At 36.1% G+C, this 19,853-nt stretch overlaps 1 protein-coding gene across 1 annotated transcript; it reads right to left on the bottom strand.

The window, feature by feature from the left end:
* Positions 1-2,208: 2,208 nt before the first annotated feature.
* LOX6 (PLAT/LH2 domain-containing lipoxygenase family protein) lies at positions 2,209-9,304 on the bottom strand. The gene is made up of 9 exons (XM_028197896.2): positions 8,819-9,304; positions 6,786-7,063; positions 6,469-6,706; positions 6,038-6,367; positions 5,758-5,843; positions 5,551-5,658; positions 4,683-4,984; positions 3,784-4,050; positions 2,209-3,169 (listed from the first exon to the last, which is right to left on the bottom strand). Exons 1-9 carry the CDS (start codon positions 9,213-9,215, stop codon positions 2,410-2,412), a joined length of 2,766 nt encoding a protein of 921 aa, XP_028053697.1. The 5' UTR covers positions 9,216-9,304; the 3' UTR covers positions 2,209-2,409.
* Between the last annotated feature and the right edge of the window lie 10,549 nt (positions 9,305-19,853).

Here is a 19,853-nt window from a genome sequence, read left to right on the forward strand (position 1 = left end):
GCTGGTCACTTAACTTGACTGGCTTCGCCTCCGTCAAACATGTAGCTCGGTCCAACCAAGCGTTGCCTTAACCGAGCAACTTCTTTCCAAATTGGGCCACACATCCTCGGCCCAACACTTGCCCGACCCAAATCTGTCCTGCAAAACTCTGTCTGGCCTAGATCTGTCCGACCCAGTACCAGATCATTAATCTCCCTCTCACAAACCCAGATACAATTTTACACCAAAAACATAAACAAACAAGCATGAAACAAATTGAAATACAAAACCTAGACGAATATATTACTGGAACTGAACGTTTAGTTTGTAAGGTTCAATCTGATTGTCATTAATCATGGCAGGCCTTGCCGGTGCAGCACGACGACCACGAATATTTGTGTGGGCTAATATGAGGATGTACACACATTTTTTATTAAATGGGTATATTTGAAATGTGGGATGTGGACTGAGATAAATGCATAAGAATTAAATTACTAAGTGAGTGGAGTGAGAAAGGATGTGCACAGAGACAATGTGGTGTGTTGAAATAGAATTTGCGTATTAAAATAATCAACTTTCCAAATGAGGCCAAAATGGAAACCCAAATCACAAACCTACCTAGCTACATGAATGTTGCATAGGAAAATATTATAGAAGTCAACTTTTTAGATTCATTTTGTATATAATGGACATGATTGATTAATAATTAAAGAATATTTAAAAAAAATATATTTTCAATATCCTAATTAATTGTCATAGTACTTAAAAATTGAGTTTAATTTTTAATTTTGAATAATAATATTCTATATTTATTTTTTTATATATATATATTTAATTTTTTATGCATATGCCATATGTTTATCTTATTCTTAGCTATGATACGACTCTCAGTCACTAACTCGGTTCCTTATATAATTTTCAAAAAAATATATTTTTAATATATAAATGTCATATATGTTTGTCTTATTTGTAATGGCATCAAAATGAATTTCGTGCTAAGCTGAAAGATGAATCAGCAATATTTTTTTTTTAAATGAAAATGATAATGATTGGTTGTTGTGTTGAAGTACTAAATATGGGTTTTTAAGAGCATCTCCAACGTTATCAAATTATCGATTGATTAGGAGGACAACTAGGAGATGTTCAGCTGGTTGAGTAACCAGTGTAAAATTTTCAAATTCAACAATAGTCAATTTGGCCGGTTGTCCGATGCTCATGCATTGTGTAATAGCCTTGTAAAGCTAATGGCTATATACAGTAATTTGGTAAAAAGTTTCAGTATCCTTAATTTGATAAATTTTTTGAGATATTCTCAATTTGATACTGATTTGGTGTTAACATTAAAACACTAATTTGTACATTTTAAATTTGATGAAACAAAAGATGAAGTATTGGAGAAGCTCTAACAATATTAACTATTGAGATTGGTAGAAGTTAGGCATATATATGGGTTGCCCTATTTCAAACTTCAAGTCTTATTGTTTGTGTTTTGAAAATTTTGTTGTATTTTGAGATTCTTGTCATATCATATAATTGGAAATGTTTTGAAACAATATTTGAGGATGGAAAAATTTTAAGAATTAAACCTTATCCAATGCGCCCACCACAATTCCCAAACACTTTCATTTAGACCTCCTACATCCATACCTCTGTTTCTGCGAAATGTGTTCAATGAAAGTGCAAAACATGTATAGTTCACGTGACAAGTATAGAAATCCTACACAATTTATACTTTCACCAAGCATGTTTTGCAGCAACGAGAGGGGAGTGGGGTTGTGGTGGCACCAGTGGCAAGGGTTTGTGGGAAGAGGTTGTTGAGTGTGGAGGAAATGGGTTGTGAGCAATGGGGGCGGGGGATAGGGAAGGTGACTGGGGAGGGCGGTAGTGGTGGTGGCGGTGCTGATGGAGTAGACAGGTGGGTGGTGGTATAAGGTTTTGTAGTGGTTGCCGATGAGGGTGGCTAGTGGTCAGAGTTGAAAGAGGAAAGAGGAGAGAAGAGGGAGAGGTTGAGGGTTGATTTTTTGAAAGAGCATGTTTAAAAAAAATTCTAAAGGGTTTGATGTGGTAAGATCCCCTCTACTGTCTCTTTATGCTTGGCCTTTTCAAATAACCCAAATTATAGCATAAGAAAAACAGTGGTCATATGATATGTTTCCAAGCCAAAACATCCCAACTACAAACAGTATCCTACACAAGGAAAAATGCTAACCTAGCATTTATGAATGAGAATGAGTTCAAACCTACTAGTCATAATGATTCACAAATTCACTAACATCCATGTTTGTTTACATACAACTTGCTCATTCAGACTATAGAGCTCATGGTAGCCATTACAATCACTCTCAAGAACTCCATGCCAACAACAAAATCTACAACAGCTTCCAACACAAAAAAAAAAAAAAAGAGTTGACAACAAATTAGAGGCTTCTTTCAGATAGAGATGCTGTTAGGAACACCACGACCGGTCACCCCCGGACCTGATGAGGGAAGAAGCAATTCATATGGAGGAATACCAGCACCACTTCGGTTGTGAAGCCGAGCATCCTTATTTCTTCCATGTATAACCTTCTCTATCTCCTCTAATCTGTTGGCGAATTTCTCAAACAATTTCAAAACTTCGTGATCCTTGATGCAGTGGCTCTGAAGATGGTGAATCTGACCCAAGTACTCCTCATCTGGAGAGTGAGTTGACAAAGTGTCTTGAACGGCCATTACTTTAGTAGCTTGAAGTTGAGTCGGCAAAGATGAGAGGAAAGTATGTTGAGGGTTATGAATGAACTTCTCGAAATCATGATCATCTTCACAAGGAATGAGTTTTCGCATAAGGGTTGGTCTATTAGGAACATACCCTCCAAAGGGGTACTGCCCGAAGTTTATTGCAGCGTGCTGACCTGAAGCAATCCAAATCATTGTGGTTAGGATGCCAGATAAGTCCTCTTTCGTGTTGAGTTTAGGCCACCAAGGCTCGTTTCTTTTATCGTGGTGACCCTTGTTTTTTATCTCGTTCCACCACGATTGGAGTTCAATGTCAGATGTTATCGAATTGGGCTCAGAATAGAAGTGTTCAACATAGGATTTCACCAATTCTTCTATAGCGGACCATATGAGGATTCCATCGGCTGCATAAGGGTAGTCCTCGATCACAAGTTTCAAGCCATGGGGCATTGAAGGATCCTCAACAGCCATACCCCTGAAATATCATCACAAGTGCAAAGTCTTAACATTGTTACTCATTTTGAAGGCATAGATCGATTGTATACATAAGAGAATGCTTAGAATCACAAGCTAAGAAGCATGAACATTTCAAAGAAGGTAGTGTGTCGTGTCATCAATCAATTTCCGACACCTATCATATGCATGTTCGAGCATGTCATACTATTTCTAAAAATTTCTAGACTTCAACACGATTCACACTTAGAGAACACATGTGATGTGTCTATCGCTTAGACACACTTGAAACACATAACAAGTTTGAATAAAATAACTTAAAACCCAACAATAATAATAAAAACAACATAAATTTGTACTTATTATTCTCATTTAGACTTTAAAAATTATTATATTTGAGTTCAATATTCATATTTGTGATAGAAATAACTGTTTACCCTTATACATATGCCAAATAATAATATATAAAGCTATACGTTTTGTGCATACATGTTGTGTTAGCATATCCGTGTCATGTCACCTGCCAGTGTCCGTGTTTCTTAGATGACAATGCATCAAACTATGCCTAAAGCGTGAGAAAGGTTTGAATGTATCAAAAAAAAATTGGTTTCATATGTAATGCTTGATAGACCTAACCTCCGGATTAAATCTGCCGGCAGTGCCTCCATATCAAATCGCCACATACTCTTGTAGGCTGCAGAGCTTATTTCCATGGAATACTTTCCGGGACTAAAACAAGCCTCGATTATTCCCCCTCCATTTATCAAACTCTGCCTCGCAAGTGCATTGATTTCTAATGTATAGCGCATATGAGGATGGAGCAGCTTGTAAATGGGGTGCATCGAGCTTAGATGCCTATGAGTAGCAATTATGTAAGGTTCCATGCATGCATGAGTCCTCAACCTGAAAATGCCAAGCCATCACAATTATAAAGGCAAGTATGTAGCCAATTGCAGGTGAATGTAACGAGTTCTTTTAGTCTTACTGGCCCATTAGAATGTATTTTCGTTCTATGTTTTTTGTTTTTATTTTTCAAAAAGCACATTAGAATGTAACGAGTTCTTTTAGTCTTACTGGCCCATTAGAATGTATTTTCGTTCTATGTTTTTTGTTTTTATTTTTCAAAAAGCACAGAAAAGTTGTCTAGCAAACTGTTTGTGAGAAAATTTTCTGAAAACAACCCAATTTTTAGGAAACAATAAAAGGTTGTTTTAAAATTTTCAAGAAGTGCTTTACACAAAAATGGTGATGTTTTCGAACTTTTCATTATTCCTGCATCAAAAAATATGAAAAGGAAAATGAATAAAACAAAAACACAACCAAACAGGTCCATTGAGACTCTAAAGTTCAGTTTCACACCGCCTTCTTCCAAATCTTATCAAACCAAAGTAAAATCTCAAAAATCTGGTTGAACCGATATGATTTTGTATAAGAAACTGTCAAATTTAAGTCGTCAAAGATCGAAGGCCTTGATAGCCATTCAAAACTTTAAAAATCCTCCAAAATTTGGTAGCAATTAAAATCTATAAACTCACCAGTGGTTGACTAGTTGATGAACACCAGCATCATTGGAACAAACATGAGCTTTGGCTAGCTTCCAAATCCAATGAGTCGTAGCATCATGTCCATGAGTGTAAATGCGCTTGTTCATTGATGAAGAAGGTGTCAGAGGAAGTGAAAGCTCTATAGCAATCGGCTTTAAAAAACCAGCACGGTTGTAGAAGAAAACTGTCCTAGAGGCATAAGCTTTTCTCCCCGGCAAGGAGTTCATCTTCTCGATAAATGGTAAAAGCATGTCATGGTAGTCGAGTATAAACAACCTCTTGTTCTCAATAGCCTGTGTGAATGGTTTCCAGAAACACAAGGTCAGAAATGACAAAGAAACTGATAGCCCGTTTCGATTGGGTAATTTGGAAAGAAAATAAAAGAAATGCATTTCTTTTAGTTCGTATCACATGTTCAGATTAGTAAAAAAAGGAGACAAATGGGTTGAAATGGAGAGAAAATAATTCTCTTAAAACCCTCATTTTGGGGATATTGGGATAAAAAATAAACCAACAGATTACTATTTTTTCATGATACCAAAACTGCCCCTTTAGATATAGAAGAAATAGAAAAAAAACTCACACCTATAAAAGGTTATTTTGGTAATATAATATGAAATAATTTCTTTCTTTTCTATTATGTAATTTAACAAAACAAGAAAGGAGATAAATCATTCTCTTTTCTCTTCATTTCTCTTTTTTCTCCTATTGGTCCAAACAAAAGGTAGCAAACACAATCTTTTCTCTTTTCTTTTCTCTCCTAACTTCCTAAGTAATATTTTCTTTTCTTTTCTCTCTGGGTTCCCAACGGAGTGTAAATGCTCTTATTCATAAAGCTAGTGAAGTATCAGATTAGTACCTCTTTGACACTCATTCCATTCAGTTCCTGTTCTATCAAATCTTTCGTTATTGCAGACTCCGGTGGACCATAAACTGCAGGATCTAGTTTGCTGAGAATCGGAAACTCCTGCAAAATAAACTCAAGCTTAAGGACTCTCAATGGACAATTGAGAAACAAAAAATTCATGCTGTAACAAATTGCAAATCTAAGAGGATCGTTCATTACCCTCAAGAGTTCAATGTTTACTGGGTTGACCCCTGCCAACGCCTGGCGTGAAAACTCATTGTCACGCAGCCATGCAAATCTATCCCCTGCAAAACCGATAAATAATCAGATGCAAAGTGTTTCCGAAATTAGAACTCAAATTATCCTTTAATTAGAAGTGGCCTGAAACATGGGTGTGAAATCATACTGTAACCAAATAGGAAAAAACCCTCAACAAGCTCTATTTCTATTTGGTACTCGAGCTCACACACTGAATGTGAAAGAAAGATAGAGAATATACTTTTAATTATGTCTGGTATGTCGTACTTCAACTTTTGCCCCGCAGTCAGTACCCGTTCCATCAACTTGCCAAGAAACTGCTTCTCATTTACTTCTTTTTGATCATCATCTTTCAAAACAATACCGTCATTATATAACTTATCTATATCTGAAAAGCAATTGAAGGGGATATCCGAACTTGACAATGTAGAAGCAATAAGTGGTAACAGATTGTGTAACAGAGCTTTCAATCTTCCAGCTGTGAAAGTGTTCTGTTTAATCTCCTCAAAAGCTTCATCTCGGGGAACATACACGGGATGGGGCTTTTCAATTCTACTCTCAGAATTTGGATCTGTTTGAATTCCATTCAACACAGATGATCAGTGAATAGATTGCTGAAACCCTAAAAGAGAGAGAGAAGAAAAAAAAGTCATTCTGTAACATTGCCAATACCTTTCTTAGTTGGAGGTCGTCCAGTTCGACAGCGCCTGGGATAAGGCCACTTCTCACCACTTAGGACTGGCCTAGCTAAATCCTCAGACTTTTCGGGTTTACCCAAATCATTGTAAGTGGCATAATCGTAAATTCTATCATGCAGCTTTCTCTCACCTTTCCCGTTGCCCCGAATACAGCGCAAGTCTTCATGTCGAAGATCTTTAATGCCAGGTGGTGTTTGTGATGGTAAATATGCCTGTTCAAGTCAATCCGGTCACTCCTATATGCATCAAGTAAAATTATCAGTTGAAGAATTAAAATTGTGCCATTCTTACCTGATTTTTGAAGATAATACGGCTTTGGGGATTATCTTTCCGTGAATGAATCCATGTATCAGCAGGGAAAAATACAGGGCCTTCGTTAAAACCGTGAACGACAATCTCCATCAAGTGGAACTCCTTGCTGTGAAAATTGGTAATGTAAATAGCACCAGGACATCCAAAGTCATGTGGCACTTTGAAGTTAGCAGCGTATTCGATTATGCGAGGATGGCTTGATGGCTTTGGCAACCAGCCCCGGACATAAGATTCTATGCACTTTCCAGAGTTGGTCACTGTAATAGCATGCAACCTCACTCAAAAACAATCCCAAATTCGAATCACAAAATTTGAAGGAACAGAACCATACAAACAAACAAACATAGATCAAAGAAGGCATGGACAAAAATAACTTTTCTTAAACACTGCAAAAATTAAAAATTAATATGATCTGCCACCACTTATGCTAAGATTAGAGCAATGCCATACAAACTTTAAGGGAAAGAAAAAAAAAAATTTAATCACTAAATAAACCCAAAAAACTATGACAAAGTTATGAGTTTTGACTCGATAAATAACCCCAACAAATGGAAAAACAGAGGAAAAAAGTTCTTAGCAGTGTGAAGGAAACTGAGCTAAATTTTCTCTCTATACACTTAGGGTGTGTTTGTTTGGACGGACTAGATAAGGAGAGATTAGAATCCATTGGGTTGTTAGTCCTGAGATATATTGTGTCCGGACTATTTGGTTAGACTGGATTTGTATCCCAGGTTTGTTTAATTATGAGATTAGAATTTAGATATTAGGAAACGACTATTTGGTTGGATAAGATATAAATCTTATGTTTGTTTGGGATATTATGGAAAATGATTAATACTCAAATGACTATTTTACCCTTTTCAATTATTTACTAACTAATAGCAATATTAAACATATCTTTAATATTTTAATTATATTTAGCTAGATTAAAAAAAAAAATTTATTTTATTTTATTTTTACACAATTAAATAAATTTATTTTTTTTAAATTAAATAAATAAAATATCAATAAAAATATGTTATTTTTTTAATTAAAATTTTAAATAAATTTATTTTAAAAAATAATAATAATTAAATAAAACATATAAAATTAAATAAAATATAAACAAAATTTTAAAATAAAACATCAATAAAATATCTATAAAAAATTATTTTAAAAAAATTAAATAAATAAAACACCAATAAAAATTAAATAAAATTGTTTTAATTTTAAATTGAGACATTTAGATTTTATTAAATTTTTACTAAATATAATACATAATTAAATAGTAGATGGTCAACATGATCATTTCACCACCTAATCTCATATCCTCTTATCCCCCATTTGTGTCCAACCTCTCATGGAACACAATAGTCCAATAAATTTGGGACTAATAGTCCGGATATACTATTAGCCTGGTACATAAATTTTGAACCAAACAAGGGAGTACTAGTCCAATCTTATGGCTCAATCCCTCAAAATAGACACCACCTTGCAGTAATGCAAGAGGGAGAGAGAGGACGGAAAATATTACTTTGGCACGTAGGGAGGCACAAACCACCATTTTTACAGACTCAATTGTATTTATAGAAGTAAATCACAACCATACACAATTATCTCAAGGGGACAATTCAACTGCAAATAGACAAGTTTTATTTCATCACAAATCATGCTACTAAATTGGTAAAGCAACCAAAACCTAAAACCCAACTCCAAATCTTTCTTCTTCCTCCTCCTTTTATATGTGCTTATTTTGCTTCAATCAAAGTGATGAGTGTCAGTGATCCGCAACAACAAACCAGGATTCATGAGACACGAAAACAGAGAAAAATCAAACACACACAAATTGTAAATCACACGTATGCACACAAAAACACAACATATATATATATAGGTTATCCCAAAATTAGGACTACCTCACCGTCATTGTGGCGTATGATTAGTGTCAACATCTTACCATGATCTTTTGAAATTATTTTGAGAAGTTAAAAAAATTATACATGAATCTATGAATAGAAGTTAAAAAAACTAACCAGGATCAATCTCTTCACTGATGAGCTGAATCAAGATGCCCTGACCAATCCCATTAATAAAACCCTCCCACTGATCTTCAATCTTGTCACTGATCTTCTCTTTCATCTTCTTCCTGATAGTAATCACTGCCTTAACATCTCTAACCCCACCACGACTTGAAGAAGACAACACCGACCCATTGTAGTCCTTGGAGGTCTCCACCACAGTTTTGTTGTCTCCACCACTGATCACTGCTCTTACCGACCCACGATTTTTTCCGACCCGGGTTTGGAAAACCGGAACCTGGGTTGCTCTGCTCAACCTTCCATTGGTCCCGGCGCCGCTAATCGCCGCCGTGAGCCCGGCGGCAGCGGAGAGGTCTGAGTTGCCAGTGGATCTTGGTTGAGCTGTAAGCATCTTATGAAAACAAACTCTGAGGCAGTGACCGAGCGAGTCCCACAAGGCTTTGGGTGGGTATATATTAATATCAAAAATGGTAAATTACAAATATAAATCATTCTTATAATCCTAAAAATTATATTTCAAGGTTTCTAATTTCATATTAAATTATTTTTTTTATTAATAAATTATTAAATTAATTAATAATTTTTAATGATATTAAAAATATATTTTAATTAATAATTTAAGTAATTTTATTATTATATAAAAAAATAATTATAAATTTTATTTTTTTAATTAATTTTATTAAATAAATTTTTTTAATAGAAAAATGTTGTAATTTTTTAAATCACAGAAAACTATTAGTACTTTAAACATATCACAGAAAATATATTCTTTTTTTTTTATTCAAGGGAAGTTCAGAAAGACAAAAACAGCAGAAACAAGAACAGATACAACAGATAAACTACGAACTAGTCTCTTAGGACACTAACTCCGGTCATATCTGCTATGACCAGATTCTTCACCTCTTCAGGAGGATCCTCCAGCAACACCACATGTTCACCTTGCTCCACACCTAGGCTTGCAAGCTTATCAGCACATCTGTTGCCCTCCCGTAGTGTATGTTGCAGAAGGTAATCGCATCTTTTCAGCAGGAATCTTGCATCTTCAATCAGAGCTTTGTATAGAGAGTTGGTATTGGGACCGTGCTGTATTTGGTCAATAGCAAGTTCAGAATCGGATTCGATTTCTACTCCTTTAGTGCCTTTTTGAAATAAAATGGTGAGGCCACGATATATAGCCCACAACTCAGCCTCAAGACTTGAACAGTGGCCCAACTTTCCATAGAAGCCCCAGAGCCATATGCCAGTTTCGTCCCGCAACAGTCCACCATAGCCAGCTTGTCCCGGATCACCTTTGGAGCAGCCATCAACGTTCAGTTTAAGCTTACCTGCAGGGGGGTGAAGCCAATGTATTAGTCGCGGCTAATAGGGCCTGGGGTGGAGGCTGGACTGGTAAGCTTCCTCAATCTCATGGGCATAATTTCTTATGCACTTGAGGCTGACTTGAATGGAGGGAGTTAGATTCTCAAACATCGTTTTATTACGGTCTGTCCAGATTTGCCAAAGGGTAGAAATAAACACAGTTTGCCATTTTGTTCCAAAAATAAACTCACTGTTGTTTTTTAAATTAAAAGAAATCCATTCAAGTAGAGGTCTACCACAGCCATCCTCCCACCAGGTGATGATAGTAGTTGTTGGTAAGAGTGATAAGTGATGATAAAGGTTGTCGATAATGAGCATTAACAACTAGAGGATCATGAGTAACATTGTCGAGCATCAAGCTTTGCCCAACACCGCGAAATCCACTGAAGAGGAGGATCACTTGATTCGCAGCACTAAGAAGATTAAAAGTTCAGACACATCGGCACCCAGTGAAATGGACACTGAAGTGATCATGGCCACCATTATAGGAGAGGAAGACCCTAGATCGCAAAGCCTTCCGTCACAGGCCTCCCCTCCTGCTAAATCTTTTAAGGAAGCCCTGTCTACGGCCCGCAACTATGACTACACGTTTGATAGTCGAGTGGAGGTTTTATCTTCAGATGAAGAAGACGATGAGCAAGAGGGACGCACCTCAATCGAACACTCTACTTCGGATCACATGGGTATACCCAAGGTTTCTCTCCCTAACAAGCTGCTACAAAAGATCCGGAAACCATGGGCAAGCTCACTAATCATTCGTCTTCTGAGCAAAAGTATAGGCTATAAAATGCTCTGCACTCGAGTCAAAAACCTCTGGGGTCTCCAAGAAGAGTTTAGTGCTATTGATCTAGGGTGTAACTATTTTCTTTTTAAATTCTCCAACCCTGAAGATTTTACTAAAGTCCATACTGGAGGACCGTGGGTGATCATGGATCACTATCTTACAGTTAGATTATGGGAACCTAATTTTAAGCCTTCGGAAGCTCTTGAAACCACAACTGCGATTTGGGTTTGGTTTCCGGAGCTTCCGATAGAATATTATCATGATAAGGTCCTCTCCGCAATAGCTAAAACCATTGGTAAACCTCTGAAGATTGACTGGACAACAGCAATGGTTACCAGGGGAAAGTTTGCAAGAATCTGTGTGGAAATGGACCTCACAAAGCCCTTGATCCCCAAGTTTGTGCTTGAGGACAAATGCTATAGTATTGAATATGAATCACTACATTCCTTTTGTTTTCTGTGTGGACGAATTGACCACAGGAGGGAAGCTTGCAGATTCAAAACTCACATTGCACAACCGACGGGGGAGAAACTAGCCGTTACCAGTGACGATAGTCACGGCACATCCACCACGGATGCTAACGGTAACCTGCAACCTCAGGAAGTCAGGGAGGATGAATTTGGGCCTTGGATGTTGGTAACAAAACGTGGGCGTAGACCGATTCAACCCAGGAAAATTCAAGTCCCTTCGGGCCCCACTACAAAGCCCAATAAATTTTCACCCTTAGATGAAGGCCAGAAGGGGCAGGAAGATCACCCAAGGGGAAGGAAACATAACAGAGCAGGTGCTGAGAAGGCTCCTAATAACCAATCCATCTCATTGAGCCCCCAACCAAGCCATGACCCCAAAGGTAAAGGCAAAATCGATCAGCCTCAATATTTAACCACGGAGCCAAATATAAATGCCCACCTACCTCTGATCACACCAACTGGTGCCAGCTCTTCCACGCCAGAAAAGGAACCTTTTCCAGACTCACCAGAACATGAGCCTATCGAAATAGACAACTTCACCACTACGGAACAGACACAGCTTGGTGTGACTGACATGATCTGTGTCTTGGAAACCAACGCACGGCAAGAGGACTTAACCATGGTTACAACACAGACATTTCAAACCCATCCTAGTAACTCCATTCCATCTTCAAATATAAGCACTATTCCAGAGGAACAGCTAAATACAGAAAAAGAACCCCCAGATCCCGGAGATCCCCACAATGGAGAGGGAAGGAGATTTGAATTCAGGAAATCTGAGGCCGAGGGTGGAGGAACACCTGAGGCAGACCAGTTCGGTGGGACTGTTGTTAGAACCAGAGAGCGAAGCTCTTCACCTAGTCACTTTCGACTGGTGGATAGAACAAATTCGTTTGAACATAGCACCCAGTTGGGAGGACAACCCAACCCAGCCATTCCATTCAATCCAAATGGCCTCCCTCAGATCAGTGGAGGACGATCATCGGCGGATACGCAGTATTGTAGACCTTGAAGGTAGTCTTCCTCCTACATTCCCCTCTATGGATTTATTACGAATCTTGTTTTGGAATTGCCGCGGTGCCGGCAATAATAAATTTAAACGTAACCTGGTGGAGCTCATTAAGTCGCACAAACCTGAGATCCTGATTCTCATGGAGACTAAAGTGGCTTTTAGTACAATGAGTAATTTCTTCAACAGTCTTGGCTTCACGGCTTCATCAACAGTTGATCCTGTGGGCAGAATGGGAGGGATATGGGTTGTGTGGGACACCACTCAAGTAAACGTTAGAGCATCTATAGTTAATTCTCAAGCCATACATGCTACTGTCCATAAGGAAGATTATGAGGAGTGGGTGTTGGCTGCTGTCTACGCTAGCCCCAACCCCACCCTTCGAGGCCAGATGTGGCATGATCTGACTGCGGTAGCTACTAATATGAAGAAGCCTTGGCTGGTTGCTGGAGATTTCAATGATTATGCCAACCAAGGGGAAAGACGGAGCTTCTCGGCTAATCATAATTCTAGAAGGACTCAGAAATTCATTGACCGAATTAACAGCTGCAACTTGATGGACTTGGGTAGCATTGGACCTCGAATGACCTGGACAAACAACAGGACAGGGCTGGCTAACACCATGGAACGACTGGACAGGGCGATGTGCAATGCAGAATGGAGGACCATGTTCCCAGAAGCTACAGTTAGAGTTCTCCCTAGAACCTATTCAGATCATTCTCCTCTCGTGGTTTACACCCAAGGTATGCACTCTTTCAACCCTCGCAATAGGCCTTTTAGATTTGAGGCCGCTTGGATGTCTCATCCCGGGCTTATTGAAGTTGTGAAATCATCTTGGCATTTTATGAATAATAAACTTCTTGACGCCACTGCTGAATTTACCCATCGAGTCAATGTCTGGAATAAAGAGATATTCGGGAATATTTTTAAACGGAAAAGGAGGCTCCTTGCGAGGATAGAGGGTATCCAAAAAGTTCTTGCGGTGCAATTTACCCACAACCTCCACCACCTTGAGAATGATCTCATTAAGGAGTATAATGAGACCCTGCTTCAGGAAGAAATGCTCTGGTTTCAGAAGTCTAGAGCCAAACACATTACCCTTGGCGATAAAAACACACGGTACTTCCACATTTCTACAATTAACAAGCGGAGGAAACTTAAAATCAATGCCCTAAAAAATGATAACGGCATTTGGATTAGTGACACTGAGGGGGTGAAGAATGTCATTCTTGATTATTTTAAGAATTTATTTAGCAAAGGGGATTACCAACACCTCGATCATTGGGAGAATACCACTCCTGTTCAATTCACTAAGGAGGATAATGATGGCTTCCTGAAACCACTTTCTAACCTTGAAATTTTCCAAGCTGTGAAAGATATTGGAGCCTTTAAAGCCCCAGGGAAGGATGGTATCCCGGCCATATTCTATCATAAATATTGGAACCTTGTTGGCAAGTCTGTTTGTGATTTCATAAACCTTTGCTTTCATAACAAATCTGTCCCCGACCAGATTAATGAGACTATCATAGTCCTTATTCCTAAGATTGACAATCCTGAGAATATTAAGCAATTTAGGCCCATCAGTCTCTGTAATGTCACTTATAAAATCATTTCCAAAATCATTGTGGGAAGGCTTAGACCACTTCTGGATAATTTGGTGAGCCACAATCAATGTAGTTTTATTCCTGGGAGAAATACAACTGATAACATCATCATTACTCAGGAGATTCTTCATACTCTTAGACATAAAAAATGTAGGAGGGGAGGCATGATTTTCAAAATAGATTTGGAGAAGGCTTATGACCGCTTGTCCTGGGAGTTCATTCGGGATACACTCATTGAGTTTAACATGAATGAAAATTGGATACACCTTATCATGAGTTGTGTCACTAACACCAAATCTGCTGTCCTATGGAATGGGGAGATCCTTCAAGGGATCAAGAATGAGAGAGGGTTGCGTCAAGGGGACCCTCTCTCTCCTTATCTTTTTGTGCTTTGCATGGAAAGGTTGTCTAATATGATCAATTCTAAGGTGAAGAGTGGTCAGTGGCAAGGTATTAAAGCAGGTCGCAACAGCCCTCCCATCTCACATCTTTTCTTCGCTGATGATCTTATCTTATTCGCCACAGCAGACCAACCTAACTGTGAAGTTATCATGGGGGTTATCTCTGAATTTTGTGATATATCCGGACACAAAGTCAATTATCTTAAGTCTAAGCTGTTTGTTTCACCCAATCTGTCTCGTAACATAGCATCATCTCTAAGCTCCCAATGTGGAATTCCTTTAACCCAAAACCTTGGGAAATACCTAGGTTCCCCAATGCTCCATGGGAGAGTCAACCGAACCTTATTTAGAGATACCATGGAGAAGTTAAAACTTAGGTTGTCAGGTTGGAAGGCTAGAAATCTCTCCCTTGCTGGGCGAACCACCCTTATCCAGTCTGTGACTTCGGCTATTCCTAGCTATAACATGCAGACCATGGAACTCCCAAGGAGGCTTTGTGACGATATAGATAGACTTAATAGGAACTTTTAATGGGGGGAGACTGAGCACCATAAGAAAGTCCATCTTGTTAGTTGGGACAGTGTCTGCAGAAGCAAGGCGGACGGGGGGCTGGGAATTAGAAAAGCTAGAGATCATAATGCTGCATTATTAACTAAACTTGGGTAGAACATGCTGCGGGATACGAACAAACTTTGGTGTAAAGTGCTTCACTCCAAGTACTTGCAGAAGAATACCTTATTTAATTGGCCTCTCCAAAAGAGATCTTCTCATGTTTGGAAAAGCATATGTAAGAATAGAGATTATTTGAAAAAGGGAGTCAAATGGAATGTGGGTAATGGTGAGCATATATCATTGTGGTGTGACTGGTGGTGTGGTAATCAACCTTTAGCTACCAATTACATTTCCCAACAAGGTAATGGTCTCCAAAAAGTTAGCTCTGTCCTCGACGATGAAGGCAACTGGGACACTGCTGCCTTGAATAATCTGTTAACTCCTCAAGATGTCCAAGAAATACTCACACTTCACAGGCCCAGATTCGTCACTTACACAGATGCACCAGTTTGGGTTGGCTCCAATAGTGGCAATTTCACTACCTCCTCTGCGTATAAGATCATTGCAGGGCAGGATGAGGAGAACGGTGATTGGAAATGGCTCTGGAAAATCAGGGTCCCTCAGAAATTAAAATGTTTTATCTGGCTCATTCTTAAGGGGAGATTGCTTACTAACCACATGAGGCTTGTAAGGAACATGACCACATCTGCGATATGCCCTCGTTGTGGTGTAACTGATGAAACTCTGAACCACCTTCTCAGAGAGTGCAGCACAGAAAATATATTCGTAATTTGCCTGTGCAACACTTATTTACTGCAATAATTACATTTGTCAATCGCGATTGCACTTTGCTGTCGAAGGATTGGCAAACCAAAGTTCAAACTATCCGAACAGGCTAAAATTGCTCATATAATATATATATATATATATATATATATAAAGTAATAAAATATGTGTGTTGTTTGTATATGAGAGAGAGAATTGAGGTTACTGCTATGTTAAAAACACAGTAGTGATTGTTGTGTTTTAATTTGAGATACATTATGAACTTTTTTTTATGATCTGAATCGTTCATTTTATAAGATTTTTTGAGTACTTTATGCCTATCAAAAATTATATTAATCGGATATCAATAATTATATAACAGATAACAAAAAAAAAAGTTTTTCTTTTGAAAATAGTATAAAAAATATGCAATTCGATCATATAATAATTGATATCCGATTAATATGATTTTTGGTAGGCATAAAATATTTAACAAACCCTACAAAATGAACGGTTCAGATCATAAAAATAAATCTATAATACATCTCAAATTAAGACATAATAATTATTATTGTAGTTTTAGCACAACAGTAACCTTATTTGTGAGAGAGAGTGCGAGAGAGAGATGAGTTTAGATGTGGGTGTAATTAACAGTTATTAAGTTAGTGACGGTAAGTGTAACCCAAATAATTATTGGCACATTTGATTGGGGAAAAAGAAGATAAGAGTCAACTGTTGAAGATAACTTGTGAAAATTAACAGCTTCATTAGGCTCTGTTTGTTTGGCATATTAAAGGAAATTAAAATTGACATCACCATATGATGTACATGGGCCTATATATATATATATATTTAACTGGGTGAGGAACACATAAAGTTTTAAACATAGAAATTAGAATGTATAAATGTGAAATAAAAAATATTTATATTTGTCATTACAAATATAAATGTGTCACATCTGTACATTTTATATTTAAAATTTTTTATGTTCCTAAATTGTTTAAATTTTTATTTATTTTTTTTGGTTTCAAAAAAGTTATAATTCAGCAGATTTTTTTTTTTTTTTTTATAAAAGAATTACAAATTCATGAAAACAATTTATAATTTTAATTACTAATATTTATAAACTTTACCATTGATCTGAACTCACTTTTAAACAATTAGGCCAAGTTTGGGATACTTAAAAAAAGTCAAAAAGTCAAAAAAATATTCAAAAAGTTAAAAAGTTAACACTATTCACTAAAAGTCAATAATTACGGCTACACAACTCCCAATCCTAATTTTTCTCTACAAACCAATTGTTACAATTTTTTATTACACATTTTTCCATAAAAAGTCAAAAAGTTAACCCAAACATCTATATTTTTTCCCTCAACTTTTTAGTCTAAAAAGACAACAAATGCACTTATTTAGGACACCCCAAACAACCCCTGAATTGTATTTTTGTCTTTTTCTTTTTTTTTGGCTATCTAAAAAGAGTGAAACTAATAAATACCTGGTATTTCTAATTTCTTAAGTGATGGATTAACAATACCACTATGGTTTGTGTTATGTTAGAAATCTCAAATATTTCATCAAATATTTTACCAAGTCTCTCGTATGGATGTAGAACCCACACACATGTGGATTTGTGTGTCTCCCACCTCATATGAGAGGCTTCATAAAATATTTGGAATACATAGCATTTTTTCTATGGTTTTACTAATCATGATTAGCAATCTCACTTCATTTAATGATCGAAAGTAATATTTTTTCTCTTAGATATATATATATATATTTTAAATTGTGTTTCTTTGTTTAATAGGCAAGAAAAGAATGAAGAAAAAGAAAGAAAAAAAAAATGATATCCCGCAACAATCATTCAAACTCAAATATTACAAGTAAGAATGGGATTCATTTATCCAACTAATCCCTTATCCTCTAATGACAACTTTTGTTTGAGAGAGTAATTAATGCTTCTTAAATAAAATAAAAAAAGTAATTAATGCTTTGTAAAAGAGAGATGTACTTAACTAAAACCTTGTTTTAATTTTTTTTTCTCAGTAAAATAAAAAATAAAATAAAATAAAATTGGACCTTTAGTTTTTCAATCTTGCTACCTCCCTTAATTGAGCCTTTCCAATCCCATCCCTGATAATGTTGCTAAAATCTATGTGAAACGATCTCACACTCTTCTCTCTCATCTTTAGTTGCCTCAAATTTTATAAGATTTGGGGTGCCTGCTGTGCACCCACGCACAGCAGGCCATATTTCAACATTTCAGCAGCCATATTTCAGCATAATATCACTAAGTTATATATAACTCATTCCAAATCAGAGGCTATCAGAGGCACAGCCGTGCCTGCTGTGCATGGGTGCACAGCAGGCACCCCGAATCCAATTTTATATCATTAGATGCAGAATTGGAGAGGCAAAATTAAGAAATAAATCATTTTTTTAATTTTTAATTAAAAAAATCATTATAACTTGTAATGTTATTATCTATTTTTTTGCATGTGTTTTTATAAAAAAAAAAATATTACTAAAAAAATAATTTTCAAGCACCACGTCAAAGTTGAAATTAGAACACGCGAAAGAAAAAAAGAATAGGAAAATTACATGAACAAAAAAAAAAAACGAAAAGAAAAACAAAAAAAAAGGTGACTTTTCAGTTCAAAAGTGGTGGGTTGTATCCTAGGTAATTTTAAGAAAAACAAAACCTGATATATTCATCAGGCATGATCTGAATAATTACATACTTTTATTACTTTTGTTTTCATTTTCATATCATTCACTATGTTTGTTTTTAGGTTTTTTAAAAATAATTTTAATAAAATTTTACTTTCTTATTTTTCATATTTTTATTAATTTTTTAAAATATTTTAAGTAATATTTTTTAAAAAAAAATTTAGACACACCTAACATAAATACAATTAAAAGGCATAATTTTCGTGAAAAAAAATCTTTAAAAAATTCAGCAAATACCGAAAATATAATTTTTTTTTTTGAAAATTTAATTTTCAGAAAACTGAAACCAAACACACTGATTATTTGTCTTGTACAAAAGCCTACTAAAAATCACTTTTCCTATTAAGGTGACATCAATTAATAAAAAATATGAGTGATAAGATTCATTAAATTAATATAATAGTAACTCGAGATGTTCAAAAAGGAGTTTGGTTGAGCTGTACCAGTTTGATCTATAGTAGAATAATTCGGGATCAATTGTTCACAGAAAAACGTTTTTCCAGCAAAAGGCCATACCAATTCAGAATGAGGAGTGTTCATCAAATTCAAAGAGAGTTTTGGGAGATTGGGTGCATTTGCTAGCTCGAGAGATAGATAGTGGGGAGGGATATTTGGCCAATGATTTTTTAAGCTAAAAGAGAAACATACTGCAGATTGGATGTAGACTACTACATCAACGAGGACATTGATGGTTCAAATGAAAGAGATAAATAACTTCTAATATATATATATATATATATAGTTATCGTAACATTATTGTTATTTATTTTTAACACATTTCATTTGGCATATAAATTTTCTTTAAATTCCTTTAATTTTACGTTAATTTTACCCCTTCCAAATGAGAATCAAATGGAGGAATGAGAGGATAATAGATTCATCCTCTTCTTTTCCATAAGTTTTAAAATTGGCATATCTTGTGGTAAATAAAATCCAAGAGGAGAAATTTATAAATCATTATAAAATAAAATAAGAAACATGAAAAGGGCTTCTAATTATTATTTTTGGATAAATAACACTGACATGTCTTGAGATTTAAAAAAATATATATATATATATATATTGTAAATTCAATAATTTTGATATAATCACATTAGCCTCCCTTTTAGTAAATTAATAAGACCAAAACTAATCTTTATAGTGTAAAGTAAGACTGGAAACGAGACGAGTTGAGCCGAACTTTTGAATATTCAAGCTTGTTTATTAAGAATTAATCGAGTTCGAGCTCAAGCTCGAGCTCAGCTTGTCCCGTCTCGTCAAATATTTGTTGAACTCGGGCTTGATGAGCTCGCTTGATTACATAAATGAGCTGAGTTCAAGCTCGAGCTTAAGCTTGAAAAAAATTTAATTTAAATTAA

This window comes from Camellia sinensis, chromosome 10, assembly GCF_055761805.1.
Source record: "Camellia sinensis isolate YWXY chromosome 10, ASM5576180v1, whole genome shotgun sequence".
Taxonomy (NCBI): domain Eukaryota; kingdom Viridiplantae; phylum Streptophyta; class Magnoliopsida; order Ericales; family Theaceae; genus Camellia; species Camellia sinensis.